This window comes from Alligator mississippiensis, chromosome 1 (genome assembly GCF_030867095.1).
Source record: "Alligator mississippiensis isolate rAllMis1 chromosome 1, rAllMis1, whole genome shotgun sequence".
In the NCBI taxonomy this organism is placed as follows: domain Eukaryota; kingdom Metazoa; phylum Chordata; order Crocodylia; family Alligatoridae; genus Alligator; species Alligator mississippiensis.
In genome coordinates, this window is record NC_081824.1 from 189,429,937 (window position 1) to 189,446,267 (window position 16,331).

The following is a 16,331-nucleotide window of genomic DNA, read 5'->3' on the forward strand; positions in this document are numbered from 1 at the left end:
ATCACAAGAGAGGGCTATACCTCGGTAGCTCGGGAATGTAGGGGGGTGGTCAGGAAGGCCAAGGCAGAAATGGAGCTGGGACTAGTGACCCAGATCAAGGACAACAAGAAGTCCTTTTTCAAATACATAAGGGGGCAAAAGAAGGTGCCAAGTAACGTGGGGCCTCTGCAGGACACGCTAGGAAATCTGGTCATCTCACCTGACAGTAAAGCTGACATATTCAACAATTTCTTTGCCTCCGTATTTCTGAGGAGGGACCCAGATATCTCCCCCACTGCCCCCCCCCCCCCCCCGAGGGCCCTGTGGGTGGCACACCCAGGCCTAGGATTAATTAGAACCTTGTCAGGGAACTTCTGGAGGGACTAGATGTATTTAAATCCGCAAGTCCTGATGATCTCAATCCCAGAGTGCTGAAGGAACTAGCAGGGGTCATAGCGGGACCTCTGGCACAGCTCTAAGAGCACTCATGGCGCTCGGGCAATGTGGTGGAGGACTGGAAAAAGGCCAATGTGGTCCCCATCTTCAAAAAAGGGAGGAAGGAGGATCCAGGAAACTATAGGCTTGCGAGTCTTACCTCGGTCCTGGGGAAGCTTTTCGAAAGAATTATCCTGGCACATGTCCAAGAAGGGCCAGCAGGGGAGGTTATGCTCAGGGGCAACCAGCATGGGTTCATTAGGGGCAGGTCTTGTCAAACCAACCTGGTGGCCTGCTATGACCAGGTCACCAAGTCCTTGGATGCAGGTGTCACAGTGGATATAGTCTTTCTGGACTTCAGGAAGGCCTTTGACATGGTCTCTCACCCCATTCTCAGTAAGAAATTAGGAGACAGTGGTGTTGATGCCTACACGGTCAGATGGGTCACTAACTGGCTGAAGGGCTGCACCCATAGGGTGGTGGCGGACGGGTCTTATTTGACCTGGAGGGATGTGGGCAGCGGGGTTCCCCAGGGCTCGGTCCTCAGGCCCGCACTATTCAACATTTTCATCAGTGACTTGGACGAGGGGGTAGAAAGCACCCTTTTCAAGTTCGCAGATGACACTAAGATGTGGGGAGAAGTGGGTACACTAGTAGGAAGGAACAGGCTGCAAGCAGATCTAGACAGGTTACAGGGGTGGGCCGAAGAGAACAGGATGGGTTCAACACTGACAAGTGCAGGGTACTGCACCTGGGGAGGAAGAACCAGTGGCACACCTACAGGCGGGGGAACTCCCTTCTCACCAGTGTTGAGACAAAAGGATCTTGGAGTCATCATTGATGCCACAATGAACATGGGCCGACAGTGTGGGGACGCGGTCAGGAAGGCCAACCATACCTTGTCGTGCATCCACAGATGCATCTCAAGCAGGTCCAAAGAGGTGATCCTCCCCCTCTATGCAACACTGGTCAGGTCACAGCTGGAGTACTGCGTCCAGTTCTGGGCACTGCACTTCAGGAGGGATGTGGCCAATATGGAGAGGGTCCAAAGGAAGGCCACCTGCTTGATCAGGGGTCAGCAGGGCAGGCCCTACAAGGAGAGGCTGAGGGACCTGAACCTGTTCAGCCTCCACAAGAGAAGTCTGAGAAGGGATCTAGTGGCAGTCTACAAACTAGTCAAGGGGGACCAACAGGCATTGGGAGAGTCCCTGTTCCCCCGAGCACTCCCGGGAGTTACAAGAAACAACGGACACAAGCTAGTGAAGGGTAGTTTCAGGCTAGACATTAGGAAGCACTATTTCACTGTCACGGCGGCTAGGACCTGCAACCAACTTCCAAAAGAAGTGGTGCTGGCTCCTACCCTGGTGGTCTTTAAAAAAAGGCTGGATGAACATCTGGCCGGGGTCATTTGACCCCAGCATTCTTTCCTGCCACAGCAGGGGGTCGGATTAGATGATCTCCTCAGGTCCCTTCTGACCCTACCAACTATGAAACATATATATATAAAAAGGGTGCCTAAACACAGGCTCAGAAAAGCTCAATTTTTTAAGATAGCATAATGTTTTCAGGCATAACTAAACAATCAACCGTGCTGAAATGTTATGGGTGGTTCTCCTTTTAATGCACAAATGCCACAGAACCTAGAGCAGAGCCTGTTCTATCCCTGATCCACGTCAGGTGGCTGTTGGTCCTGTTTTATACTGGGCCATCGTGTTTTTTAACTCTTTGTCCTCTGTCCTTTCTAAATGAGGAACAGACAGCAAGAAGTCCTGTTTTTCAGTTCACTGGTGGAAATGCATGTCAGTCATTCGTCCTCATGATTCTATTGGCTGTGCTAGAGGTAGGGTGGTGCACAGCCAGAAGGAGCAGGGTTTGGAGCCAGCCACCGAGGAAGGGAGGCTTTTTTCTGGTGCCCCCACCCTTTTCTGCCAATTGGCCAAGTGGCCTTGTGGCCCCACCACTCACTGCCGATTGGCCAAATAGGCACCAGCCCTGTACCTCACTGCTAATTGGCTGAGAGGGGTGGTGGTTCCCCCCCCCCCACCACCAAAAAGTGGTGTCCTGTATTCTGGGGGTGCCCTGGTGGCCACCCTACTCACATGGCTTACAAGTCCTTCCACACCTCAGCACAACAAGTAAAGGCTCAATCTTGCAGAGCACTGAGCATCTTCAGTCTCACTGATTTCACCAAGAGCATAGGGAGTTTGGTACTTCATAAAGGATATTACCCAGTCCTGCAGGGCACCAAGAAAGGGGACAAATAAGCAGAAAGTTCTGGGGATGGTTTTGGTATACAGGGCTTTCCACACTCCAAGCCTCCAAATGCTGAGAGTTTAAGCCATGTGACACTACTTTAAAACCCAGTGCCCTGTGTGCTTCCATAGGTGGGGATCTACTCAATTCATGATTTTGTGGAAATCATGAAATCCCAGATTGTCCATGAAATCTTAAAAAATAAACTTAAAAAAAAAAAATGCTGGCTCCCCAGTGGTCCTTCGCTGTCATGGCCCAGCCACACAGCTTGCCATGGGGGGAAGGGAAGGTGCCAGCTGGAAGGAAAGTACAGAGGGCAGCAGACAAGGTGGTGGCCACCCCCCATCCCTTCTCATCTGCCAGGGCCTCTCTGCTAATCAGTGCTAAGGTGCAGGGCTGATGGAGCACATCCAGGAAATATCCGTGAAATTTGCTCTGTATGCTGCGACCAACCCACAAAAATTTAGTCTCACCATGATTCAAAGAGGCCCCTATCCATAGGCAAAGACTTTCCAAGGATGCCACAACAGGAGAGGAAGGTGCCTGTGTCAGGGCCTTAAGACTCACTATGCCAATGGAAGCCAGATGCACGTATAAGGGCTCCAGCGCTCTGGTGATAGCATGCTTTCTGACCTCTCATGCAATATTTCTCCACATGTAACTTCAGAGCCATGATCAGGTGAGACTATAACCTCACCAAGACTCATCTTTCTGAGGCTACAAGTACTAGTCTGAAGTCAAGCAGAAGGCAGGGTAGATTTGCACCTTACTGTCTGACCAAAGTAGACAGACAGGCCACCCTTGGACTTTCTTCTCAGTCAACAAAACTGCCAAGGAAGAACAACTGGCGAGAGCAAACAGGAGAAATAAGGATCCTCAAAGAAGGGAGCACTGGGATAAGTATTTCCCAGAGAATCTGAAAACTAATGTAACCCCAAGAAAACTCAGTGAGTAGGGCACAACTTGCAAGAAGTGTTTATTCCTCCAGAGATTTCCCTGGCAGAATTCCCCATCAACAGGGCAGATTTTCCACTAAGGGAAGACTGAAAGAGGCAGCTCCACAGCCTCCTGTGCCAATCCACTTTTGCCTCCTTCTCCATTAAGAAAAAGATGGAATATGTTGTGGGCAGAGGGGCTCCAGTAAAGAAAAAAAATATCTATGGGAATGTTGCTTACTGACTTCTGAAATCAGAAGGCAGACTGCCGCTATGTATAGGGCACTAACATATAGCACTTCTGGGACATAGTTTCAAGCATTCACTCCATCACAGAATTCCTGTATGACACTGGACCAGCCACCAGATCCTCAGAGGTGTTTAGAAACCTTGGGTGTTTATGGACATGCTCAGGGAAGTGGGGGTGCTTGAATTAGTGAGCAACGCTAAATAAAAGCACCCAAGCATCACATGTATCAGTATCCCTGCACTGAAAAATAGGCGGTGGGACGCTTTGAACTAAAGCTCGTTCGGTGGATTTAAAGCCTCTCGGAGCAGCCTCGCTGTATGTGCAAAATGCCCCTAATTTCTATTTAAAGGTAATGTCTGCCCACACCCTAAAGCATTTCAAATGCCTTTAAAGTGCTTCAAGTGGCAAGCCGTACAAAACTGCATGCCTTTTGAAGCGCTCCAAAAGCAGCTGAAGTGTTTCAAAACTGGAGTACCTGTTTACAAGAGGTACTATTTTGACATGCTGTGTACTGTGCACAGAGCATGACCGGGGACCCCTAGGTCCCCCAGTATCCCAGTGCTCCACTGTGCACCATGCACATGGAAAGAGGGAGGGATACCAGACCAGTCAGTGGGTGCTATCCCACCACTCTACCTTCGCTCTACTGCTGTCATTACTGCCAGAGCCAGGTAAACCCCTGTGTCCCCCATCTCCCCTGCAAGCCACTGCAGCGTCCCCCACCCTCCTCCTCCCCCCAGTGCCAGGAGCAGAATAAAGGCAAGCAGAGCCAGTGCTAGGAGCAGCAATGACAGTCTGCTTCAGTCTCTGCTCCCTGTGAGGGGAGAGGGAAGAGGGGAAGGGGAAATGGAGTCAAGCCCCCTGTAGCCCCCTCCCTGGCTGGTGAGCACACCACTACAGGAATCTGGAGCAACTGTGAAACACTCCAGTTGGAGGGTACAGCATGTCTGGTGGCTCACAACAGTACTTTTGTTAATGTTTCCAAGCCTGTGGCACTTGCAAACATTTCAAATGTCACATCTTTCTCTACTGAATTCAATGAAAATTAGGCACCTAACGCTTTTGTGGATCCAGTCATTAGCCACTCTGCATCTCACTTCCCTGTTGGTAAAATGGGGGCAACAGCCCTTCTCTGTCCTGCAAGGATGCTGCAAGAATTAATACATGAAAGACTGTGAAGTGTTTGAGTAGACAGAGCCAAGGTGCAAACCCCCAGGGTTAGCCCTGCCTTATCTGACAGTGCATCTTGACAGAGGTGTCAAACCCCTAATGCAGGGGTCAGTATTCCCCAGCACGTGTGCCAGAGCATGGCACACGAAGGCATTTTACTTGGCACATGTGCTTTGGGGCAGATGGTGGGGAAGGGGCCAGGGCTGTGCTGCCACACAAAGGATCAGGCCCCTTGCAGCTTCCCCACCCTCCGTCTGGAAGCATGCATACACCTGCCATTGGTAAGGAGCTGGGCCGGAGCTCTACAGACCTCCGTGCAGCTGCTGCAACTTCTCCAATGTCTGCTGCGAGGACACTGGGCTCCATGGCAGGCAGTACTGGTCCGCCCAGAACCCGGGCTGGCTGTGGCAGGCAGCTGCAAGCTGCTGCACCGAGGTCTGCCCTACCCTGGCCCAGCTTGTGGCTGGCAGCAGGTGCATGCATGGCTCTGGGGGGACAGCAGGGTACAGGCTGGGGCTGCATTGCCACAATAAAGATGGGGCCCCTTGCAGCTCCCCCACCATCCACCCCTCATCCTTTAACACGAGTTATTTTCTTCAGCAAGCCCTCAGGTTTTATCTCCACATCAGCTCTCTGGAGGGCAGAAAATGTAGGTGGTGTGGGGGGAACCTGCAGCAACACAACCTAAAGGACCCACAGAGTTGGCACTTGCCTTCACTTGCGGTTTTCAGACTCTCTGGAGTAGGGAAGCTACAGAGCCTGCTCCCTTTGAGTCTGGAAACCTCCAACATCTTACAAGTCAAGGTTGGGCGGCTTTGGGCATTCTGCCCCAAATCATTGCTGACCCTTGGTCTAATATCTCCTCAGGATATTGCAGGCTTCTCCTTTCCCACAACACTCTCACAATAGGAAGAGAAGCAACAGGATTCCTAGTTTCTGACTCATCACTGGCTCTGCTTATTTGAATGCCACGTGGAAAACATATGGCTCCCTGGTGCCATTTGCAAATCCTCCTCCTCAGGGAATCATATCCTGAGTGGAAGTGGTCAATAGAAACTTTTCTTCTAACAATAATGATACAGTACTCTTGTAGGCCAGCCCATTTTATGTGTGCTTTCTGGGAGACATCATAATTGAGAAGACACACAGACGAGCTTTTTTTTAGGGAGTAACTCCTCTGTAGTCACTGGAGCTGTCCTAGGGAGGAACTGGGGCCTTGGAATCCAAGTGGACTTCTGATATTTATATTTAAGTACTGTCTGATTTTTTTAAAAAAACAACCTCCAGAAATTAAATCACAGTTCTCTTTTTTTCAACACTTTAATTACTGCTACATGGGTAACAATATTATAAATTAGCCCATTTAGCACATTTACAGCTAGAAAAGGATTTAGCTTCTGGATGTTCTGTTCCTTTAATTTTCCCATTTGGTTTATATATAAAAGCTAGCAACCACTCCAGACAAAGGTGCTAAGATCAGTCTTCCCATAACTGCAGATGCTCAATCAGTGCAAGCAATGCATGGAGTGGTAATGCAGCAAAGTTTTAACCTGTCAGCTAAAAAAGAAGTACGGGTTTGTGTCAATCACTGTCCTGTCAGAACAGAGCCCTCCAGTCACAATACGTGTCCCAGCCAACCTTCATTAAGAAATCTGCAAGAGTCTGCAAACAAAACTCTTCAAGGTCCAGAGGATGGAAGGAAATGCAAACCTTGCAGCTCATGAATTATAAAGTGATATTCACAAAGATTTAAAACAAGGGACAGATTTTGATCTCACACCAGTGTTACTTAAGAACAACTCTGATAAAGAAAACAGACGAAATCCAGCACAGAATCAGATCCAAAGTTTGCATCAGAGACCATGTAAAACAGGAGGATTATCTTGGGGCTAAATCTTAGAACTGAGTTTCACATCATTCAGACTCGGTTCTCAGCTCTGATACAGACCTTCTGCTCCTCACCTCAGACCCCACAGTGCAATATTTCTGAATCTCAAGGCATGACTTTGCTCCTTTCTCTAAGGACTGCTATTACTCATCACAAGCAAGGCTGGCAGACAGGGGCTCACTGAGTTGTTGGCAGGCTTCATTTATTAATGCCTGCAATGCACATGTAGGTCTCAGGTTAGCCAGAACCATAGAAATTCTGTTCTGGTATAAAGGAACCAGTGTTGTTTACTAAGCACTAATAATAAACTGAAGATGAGAATAAGAACTGGATTAAACCTTCAGGAGCTGGCACTCCCAGGCTGGCAACCTAATAAGGGAGTAAGGGCACCATGGCTTTATTTTCAGGATCCAAACCAGCAAGGCAGACTTGAGAAAAGCAGCCTCATAATTTACATTTGCTCCTTTACTGGTAACCAAACAGATACACTAAGAAGCTACTTACTGTCCTACATAGAAGAGTACAGGGACTAATGCTAAAATGATTAGTGCAATCAAATGCAGATTCCTGAAAAAGGATGAAAACTCACTGCCCATCACTGGGAATTAAACATCAAGACAGAATATACCAAATAGACAAAAAACAAGCATTGCTCAGCTTAATTTCAATTCAAGCATAAGAAAAGAATTGGAGTGCAAGGAGCTGGTCTCACCAGGCCAGGAAGGACCAGTGCCAAACTAAGTCTGCTTCATGCCATTGCCTCATAGCACAACTTGAAGAGGAACCAAAACTTACAAAAACCAACAAAACAAACATGTGCCTCTGCCTCTCCTCTGGCCTACGAACAAGTTATACACAAATTGGTAGAAGTGATCAGAAACTGGTTCAAATATGTAACACAACAGAAGTTCAGTGCACATAAACTGCTTTCAATATGGCTGAAACTGGTTTAAGATACACCTGGATGGACATGGTATCAGACTTAACCAATTTAGGTTAAATCAGTTTACTGAACTTCTGTCCCAGATCCCCTCCAGATTCAAGTTAATGCATAGTCCCCCAGCATCCTAGAATGCTTTGCACCTCCCCCATAACGCCTCTCCCCTCCTTGCAGGGTGGGCAGGCTACCCATGCTGCCTGCTCTAGCTGAGCAGTGAGGCATGCTGTAGCGCCCACCCAGCTTCTGGTCTGGGCCACTGCAGCCATGCGACTGCATTTCCAGAATCAAAAGTGAATGTCTGCTCACTTGCTTATCAGTTAAATCTATGCAGCTAACCTGTGAAGACTGAATCAAAATTTAGCCTCAAGCTTTTTGACTGTCTGTACTAAGCCCTGAGGCCCCAGGACACCAAGGACTCTCTAACCCATAGGCCTAGAAGCCACCTAAATGCTAGATCAAGGTTGTCCAATTTCTAAGAACTACACACTCCAAGTGCCACATGCAACACAGACCATATCAAGTGAGCTAAGGGCTCCTGTGCAATGCAGACATCCCCCTAGCTGCTTCATGCACCCACACAGACTTCCCCCTCCACCACCACTGCACTGGGGGACACGTGGTGCTGTGGGACTGCACAGGCATGACTCCTGTCTCCCCTGCCCCCCTCCTCCTCCTATCCACAGCCTAGACTCACTCTCAGCTCCTTGCACTGTGTTACTCCCCACCCCCAAGGGCAAAGGCAAGAAGTGGAAGCCAGAGGAGGAAGGGGAACCTGAAGATTTAGGATGCTTTTGCAGCCAGAGTGGTGGGAGCAGTGACAGCCTTGTGGGCTGCATGCAGCTGGCAGGCTACCAGTTGGACAGCCCTGTGCTAGATTATAATTATTCCTGCAGTTCACGAGCCCAAAAGTGCTTTGTAAGGGACCAGGTGCTCCTCAGGCTGTCACCAACCTGTTATTCTAATAGCTTTTGCTGAGAAGCCATTAGTTAGTAACAGGTGAGGCTGGCCCTATCTTTTCTGAAAGGGGCTGGTCAGCTTGGCACATGGCAACATCTCTTTGAATGGGGGAGAATGAGAATTTAAGAATTTGGGGGGAAGGGGAGGGCTAATTCTTTGCCTACTGATCATGAATTAGCAGACTGGGTTTTCAGGGAAAGAACAGGTGAAACCTAACTGTCTAGCCACATTATTCCTGCATTATCACAAGGCTCCGGCATATACAGAGCCTTTAGTGGCCTTTAGTGTGGTGACTTCATAGAATCATAGAAGTAGGGTCAGAAGGGACCTTGTAGATCTTCAAGTCCGACCCCCCTGCCTGGGCAGGAAGAAAACTGGGCTCAAATGACCCCAGCCAGGTAGGCATCAAGCCGCTTCTTAAAGACCCCCAGGGTAGGAGCCAGCACTACTTCCCTTGGAAGTTGGTTCCAGATCCTAGCCGCCCTGACTGTGAAGTAGTTCCTACGGATGTCTAATCTAAACCTACTCTCCAACTACTTGTGGCTGTTATTCCTTGTTATCCCAGGGGGTGCTAGGGGAAAAAAGGGAAGGCAGCCTCCAGGATTCCCAAGCTGACTCCCATCCCATTACAAACCAGGCCCAGACTTGCTTAGCTTCCCAGATCACATGCCATCAGTCCCATCTGGCCATAGGCAGGTGGGAATGAGATGGGAACATAAGGCAGGTGGGGACTTATTTGGGGGCTGTCTGCTATGAGTTCATCTCTCACCAGTTGTTTCATCAGTCATCACAGACATGCCAGGTATATGTCATTTGGTGTGTGGAACAAACGTTTCTGCCCTGCAGGTTTCTTTTGGGGGGCAAGTGCAATAATCAAATCCAGTTTGTGCTTTGCTTTCTAATTGAACCACAGATCATGATTAACAATGAAGTCACCATTGGAACTCAAAACTTTTTAAACCAAGAGGAAATGGGCTGGAATAAAAAAAGCCTACTCATCTAATCTAGGCCACTAAACCCAGAAAAGAAAAAAAAATGTAACTGGGCTGGTCTTACATTTTACTTACAGGGATTCAGTTCTTATCAACAGGAACAGACACTTTAGAAATACAGTAGATAATGCTGGTGGGAGAATGGGAACTTTATTACTATCACCTACACAGAGGAGATCAAAACTAAGGTGTTTGAACTATTAAAGGGACTACAGCAGAGTCAAAACCCAAAAAGATACAAACTGTCATAAACAGAAAAGACAGGGTTACCAGGACGAGGGTTGCTAGACTAATAGCCTGCCATGCACTGCACAATATTCCAGCTCAAGCACAGTTGAGCAAGAAGCAATTGAGAAACATGATGCAAAAAAAAATCCATGAACCAGAGAGTAATGAAATAAAGTGGTAGAAATTGCTATGTTGTGATTAAGCTGAAGTAGCATAGCCTGATACAGCATAGCCTTCATTAGGAGTAAAATGTATTCCAGGACAAGAACTGATCTAAGAGGAGGATTGAAGAAATGAGCAAGAACTATGCTAAAAAAACTGTTCTGTCCAATGATCATCAATATGTCCCAACTCCCTCCCAGCTAGTTTGAAATGCCTTAGCTTCTGATTTAGACAAAAGTTAAACAGTTTCAACAGGGCTCATGAAACCAGGACAAGTGCCTTATCCCTCAGGATGCAAATGGACACCTGCCTGTCAGCATCTCCTCCTAACTATTTGCATTAGGTCACATGAACCATCATACCAGCCTAGAATAATGGCCAACACGTGATATCACGTTTCAGAGAGAGGTCTATGCCCAACACTTTAGAGACAGTATAGTACCATAAGCCTAAACAAACTTCCTAAAACCTTACATTAGTGGAGCTCATTGTTAGCTGAACAGTACCAACCCTTAGCAAAGCTTTTGTTGGGATACACTGTAAGTGTCATTTACTTTTCCAGCTTCTGGACTGATTAAATAGCAGGGCTGTGCGAAGTTTCAGTTCCTGACTCAATTCGGCAGAGCTTTGGCCCGATTCAGTGGCCAAATCTCCAAATCAAATCAGAGTATCCTTTAATCTCTCCGAATTGAATTGGAACCCCCCAAATTGATTTGGAGAGATTTGGGAAGATTCGGTGATTTGGACATAGACACAGCTTTAAATGTTTTTTCTACATACCTCTAGGTAGCAGGTGGCTCATGAATGCTGTGGCGGATGGAGCACCCCACAGGAGTGTGGGGGGCTCCCCAGAGCACTTGGCAGCAGTGTCCAGCAGCAGACCCCACAGCACTTCTGGGTCCGATGGGGGGTGCGTAGGGGGCCCCCTACACCCCCTCAGCTCGGCAACTGGTGCCTTCTGGGTCTGGAGGGGCACCCGGGGTCCCCCCATGGCTGATCACGGAGCCGGGAGTGGCACAGGGGGCCCCCCACACACTCCCCTGCAGACCCAGAAGTGAACCGGAAGTACTTCTGGTCCACTTCTGGGTTTGCTGCCAAGCATGCAGGGGAGTCTTCGCGCTCCTGTGGGACGCTCCATCCGCCCCAGCATCGCAGCATTCACGAGCCACACTGGTACCTCAAGGTATGTAGAAAAAATATTTAAAGTTGTGTCTATGTCCAAGTCGCTGATTCTCTGAATCAGCATCGACTCTAGAGATTCGGATTCAGCTGAATTGAATCAGGGACAGTGATCCAAATCAATGAATCCAATCACTGTCCCTGATTCAGGGCAAATCTGAATCCAAATCAAATAGGGCCCGCTTTGCACACCCTTATTAAGTAGGCCCAACGCAACATGCCCTTGAATTAAAGGCCTTCCAGGAGCAAGGAAGAGACTGGAGTTCACCTTGCATGGTTCCACTCCATGTTCCCACCTGAGGCAGGGGTTTACAGCCTCAAAGGGAGCAGGCTCTGTAGTTTCCCTACTCCAAAGAGTCTGAAAACTCCAAGTGAAGGCAAGTGCCAACCCTGTGGGTCCCTCAGGATGTGCTGCTACAGGTTCGACACACACCACCTACATTTTCTGCTCTCCAGAGAGCTGATGTGGAGGCAAAACCTGAGGGCTTGCTAAATGAAATAACTTGTATTAAAGGATGAGGGAAAGAATCATGGGACGCATTTCTGCCTGCACTGGCACAGCTGCGCAGTGTTCATAACTTGAGGGACAGGGAAAAGTATACAATACTTAATCTCCTCCTCCCCTTCCATGCATCTGCCTCCCTCTCCTACTCTGCATGTTTCTGCCCTACAGAAAGAAGTGAAGTTCAAAGTTAAGAGTGTTTTAAGGCTGCATAGGATGAAGCACCGCACAGGTGCTCAGCCTCACTCAGCATGAATCACTGACAAAATGGGCATGTTCCCTAGGCAGCTGACTCAACTGTGTCTACAGCTTCTACTTACTAACCCAGGTAAAGAACAGAGGCATCCCAACCAATCTGAAGTACATATGCATGTCACATCAATCATACCATTTCCACTGCTCACCCCAAAAGTGCCTCCTCTCTCAGCAGGTTTTATGCTAGTATAATACAACCAGCTTCAGCAGTCATTCCTGATTCGTATTACTGTATATGAGAAGAGAAGCAAACGTGCAATCTCCTAAAATAGAGAGATCATCTTATTCTGACCTCTGACACCAACTGCTAATGCAGCAGCTGCAGTCAGAAATCAAGCAAAGCATGACAAAGAACCAAACAATTTCAAGGAGTGACATTTTTCAGGTGAATATTTTACTCACTGAAAAATGTAGAACCAGGGGGCACTTTTACATATGTTCCAGGGATGGGGGGAGCAGCACTTTAATTAAAGCAGCTCCAAGATCCACTCTAACTAAAGTACTGTTGCGTCTCCTACTCATTCAACAAGCTTTAGTTCAAGCACCCCCAACAACATTCTTAAGCACGCGGATGCTGATACATGAGATGCAGAAGGCTGCAGGAGCATGGCAATTGTCACACTCCAGCAGACTCAATTAATTGAGTTTGTACCAACACACTGGAATTCCAGCCTGTCGGAGCAGCATCCGTGCTCATGTATACGCGCCCACCATGACCAAATCTATTCACAAATGTAGGTTGATTTGTCTAACTGTTTCAGGTGAAGAAAGGTGAGTAACCTGCCAGTCTCAAGAAATTCTGACAGCAGGAAAGGCAAGACTGTGCACCTTGGTTTACACAGCATATGCCTGCCAATACCCAGATGCATCTTTATTATTAAACCTCCAAAATTAGTATAAAATCTACATGCAAAGCAGACCTTCTCTGCTGTATTCACCTTGAATTCAGAGATCAGTATGAGCATAGAAAAAAAACAAAAAAAAACCACAGATGGGCCCAAGCTGTGAGGTCCAGCCCGGGTTCTAAACTTCCTCAAAGTTATGTACACATCACTACAGGTAAACTCTTGACCCCATTAAAATCAACGAGAATTTTCCCAACAACCTCAGCAAGGCTAGGATTTCACACTCTTTAGTAGGCAAATGTGAAGGAGGTCCAAATTTTACTATTAATAACCATGTCTCTTATAGTAGATTTAAAACCAAACCAGAATGGAGCAGAGTCCATCATTAGTCTGTCCTCTGAAAGAACTTACAATCAAAACAGACAAGACACACGCATGGTAGGGAAACAGGGGCAGAAGATAAATAAAGGACTAGGAAACACTCAAAAGCTTAGAAAGCCCAGATCTAGGCTGTAATATCAAGGCTAGTTTCAGATAGCTCTGGATGAGGAAAGACTTCATAAGAGCTCTGCCTTGTTCACGCTGCACCTGATGAGTTGGGTATGTCAGAGGGCAGCTGAACCAGCATTGTGCAGTGCAGTCACTGCAGCCTAGGTGAACACAGCGTAAGTGGTGTCTGGAGTGTACTGTCCACGTGGGAAGGGAAGTTCTCATGGTTTCCAAATTCCACCAAGTCAAAACCAGCATTTTTGGGGACATCCAAAGGCATACTGTATAATAACCTGCCAATTTTCGTCTTTAGTGATAAAAGAAGGCGTGTTCTTACTACAGGTAGGTGACATTTTTCAGTCAAATATATCTTATTTGCAAAAACATGCAGATTCATGTGAACCCAAGCTACTGATGCATATGGTTCAATTTGTCTGTTTCAGCTGGAAAAAAAGAGAAACGTTTCGTTTCAGGTTCTTTGAAACAAAACATACATTTTGATTTTGCATTTTTAAAAATTCAGTTTTAAAAAATTGTGTTAAAACCTCCAAAATTCAGAGAAACATTTCATTCGGGTTGAATAAAAGATTTCATAATGATTTTTTTTTTTTACTTTTTGGACTTCTTCCATTTTCTCAAAATACTTATTTTGTTTTTGTTGTGCCTCTATCAAAAACATTTTTTGTTATTATTTTTCAGTTTGGCCAATTAAAAGAAATCAAATCATATTAATACCCAGTAAAAATAGAGGTGTGATAACTACCAATTAGCTATACTGTTTTAAATTCTTAGCATTACCCAGTACCCTATTCCATCTGCCTATATTCATTTGTTGACTCTTGTTTTACACTTCAATTGTAAATTCTTTAGGGCAGGGACAACATTTCTGTCCTGTGTGTGTACAGCACTTAGCACAAAAGGGTCCTGCTCTATGACTGTAGTTTCTGGATGTAATAATAGTAATAATACAAGTGCCTACTCTTCACTGGGATTTTGCAGCAAGATAACAATGAACTGTTACTTAATCCTGCTGTAAAAAACAACATCATAACAATAAAGGCAAACCTTTAGTTGTATTTTCTTTGGAGGGATGAACAAACACTTGCAAACATTAATATGTACTGAAATAGACTAAAAAAATCTAGAAATCTGCAGGCAACATGCTTGGGAAGTTATTAATACCTCAAAACAGGTGCTTAGAGTGAAAGTGTAAAGGCAGTCTTAACTGTAGCTGTTGCTAATACTTGAGTAATAATGCACACACTTGCATGCATCTACACTGCAGGAGAAAGAGAAAACAGCTTGGCTAAGTGTTCTTGAGTCTGCCAAGAACCAGAGTCACTTACTTTAGCCAGGTACACAGCATTCCTTATTGTCTCTACTATCTCTTTGCCTTCAGGATGCACCTTTTCCACATGCACCCACATCCTCTCCCAGGTCTGTCTGTCAATAGGGAAGCCGCTTTTATTAACAAGGAAAAGCACCCCTCCATCTTTGTCTTCTTCCTCTGAGCCCCCATTGTTGGTCGTGCTGACTGGCCGGGCATGAGTGCTTCTTGATCGACCCCCTTTAGCTCCCTTGGGATGGGGACAGTGGTGAGCATTGGAAGTAGAGCCCGTCATGGTGGGCTTGAATTGCAAAAGCAGTCCAGGTGGGGCTATGTACACAGTTCAGTGCCCCAACAAGGAAGCCTTATCCATCTCACTTGCTGCTAGAGGAATTAGGCAAATAGAGATGATATGAGCTCATAGAAGCCAGTGTGATCAGTGCTGAGACTGTTGTCTTGTGGGCTGAATCTAAAACCGGGATAGAATGGGGAAGGAAGGAGCATGTTATCAGGAGTTTATGCATGGCGTTCAGCTTACCACACCCCCCTACACACACACACACTCTCTCTCTCTCTTTCTCTCTCCCCTCTTTCCATCTCCTGGGGCTGACACACAAGAGAATAACATTGCTAGGTCCCACTGAGAATGACAGACAAAAGGACAATAGCAACTGGAAGACATGCCTCTTTGCATTACCCCAAAGAGAGAAGAGAGCAGCCTGGTAGGACTCTGCTCTATGCTACCCCTGTGTCTGTCACATAAAGGGACAATAGCACCCTGCAAAGCCCCCTCCCTGAATCACCTGGTGCAACTTGTCAAAATGATGGGGAGTCCAAGATGTAAATGCGGTATTACCCCCGCTCAGAGACCCCTGCACACCGCACTCACCACCTCCCCTTTGCCCAGAGCTTGGTGGTTCTGTCAGCCACCAGCCGCAGGGAGCGCCTCCGACTGCAGCAGCAAGGGTGCTGGATTGAGATCGGCCAGGGAAGGCTCTCTCCCCAGGCGATCGGCAGCATTAGCTGAGGGCTGCGCTGGACGTGGGTGAGTGCCTGCTGCTTCCCCGGCTGCAGGCCATTCTTCAGCAGAGATCCACCCACCCTCCTCGGCCCCGCGCGGCCCCCCGCACTCGCCCACCCGCCGGCCCGTCCTGCCCCTCACCTGGTCGGATCCGGACTCATTGCAGCGCGCTTCACTCCCCGGGCGGCTGCGGCTGCGGCTGCGGCTGAGACTGCTGCAGCTGCTGCTGCCACCCGCGCCTCAGTCCATGTTCCATCCTCAAGTGTTCCTCTCTGACATGTAACCATGTTACCCGGCGGCCGCCGGCGTTCCGAGCGCCCCCATTGGCTGCTGCAACAAAGAGGGGCGGCGCCCGGGACTGGAAAGCAACGCGGAGAAGCGTCGCAGGGCTCTGATTGGCTGCGCTTTTCCCCGGAGGGGCGGGGCTCGGGCGAGAAAGCTGATCGCTTGGCCAGGATTGCTGGCTGGGGATGCTTCGCCTTGGGAGCTCGGGGGTCCCGTTCAGTCCTTTATAGTGTTCAGCG

At 47.7% G+C, this 16,331-nt stretch overlaps 1 protein-coding gene across 1 annotated transcript in view; it reads right to left on the reverse strand.

The window, feature by feature from the left end:
- VASH2 (vasohibin 2) overlaps window positions 1-16,119 on the reverse strand; it is a 78,121-nt gene extending 62,002 nt beyond the window's left edge. The window contains exons 1-2 of the mRNA XM_006268121.4: window positions 15,949-16,119; window positions 14,806-15,255 (exon numbers count right to left, since the gene is read on the reverse strand). Of these exons, the coding sequence (XP_006268183.1) occupies window positions 14,806-15,081 (276 nt within the window). The 5' untranslated portion in view covers window positions 15,082-15,255; window positions 15,949-16,119. The remainder of the gene's footprint in view (window positions 1-14,805; window positions 15,256-15,948) is intronic.
- Window positions 16,120-16,331: the final 212 nt, after the last annotated feature.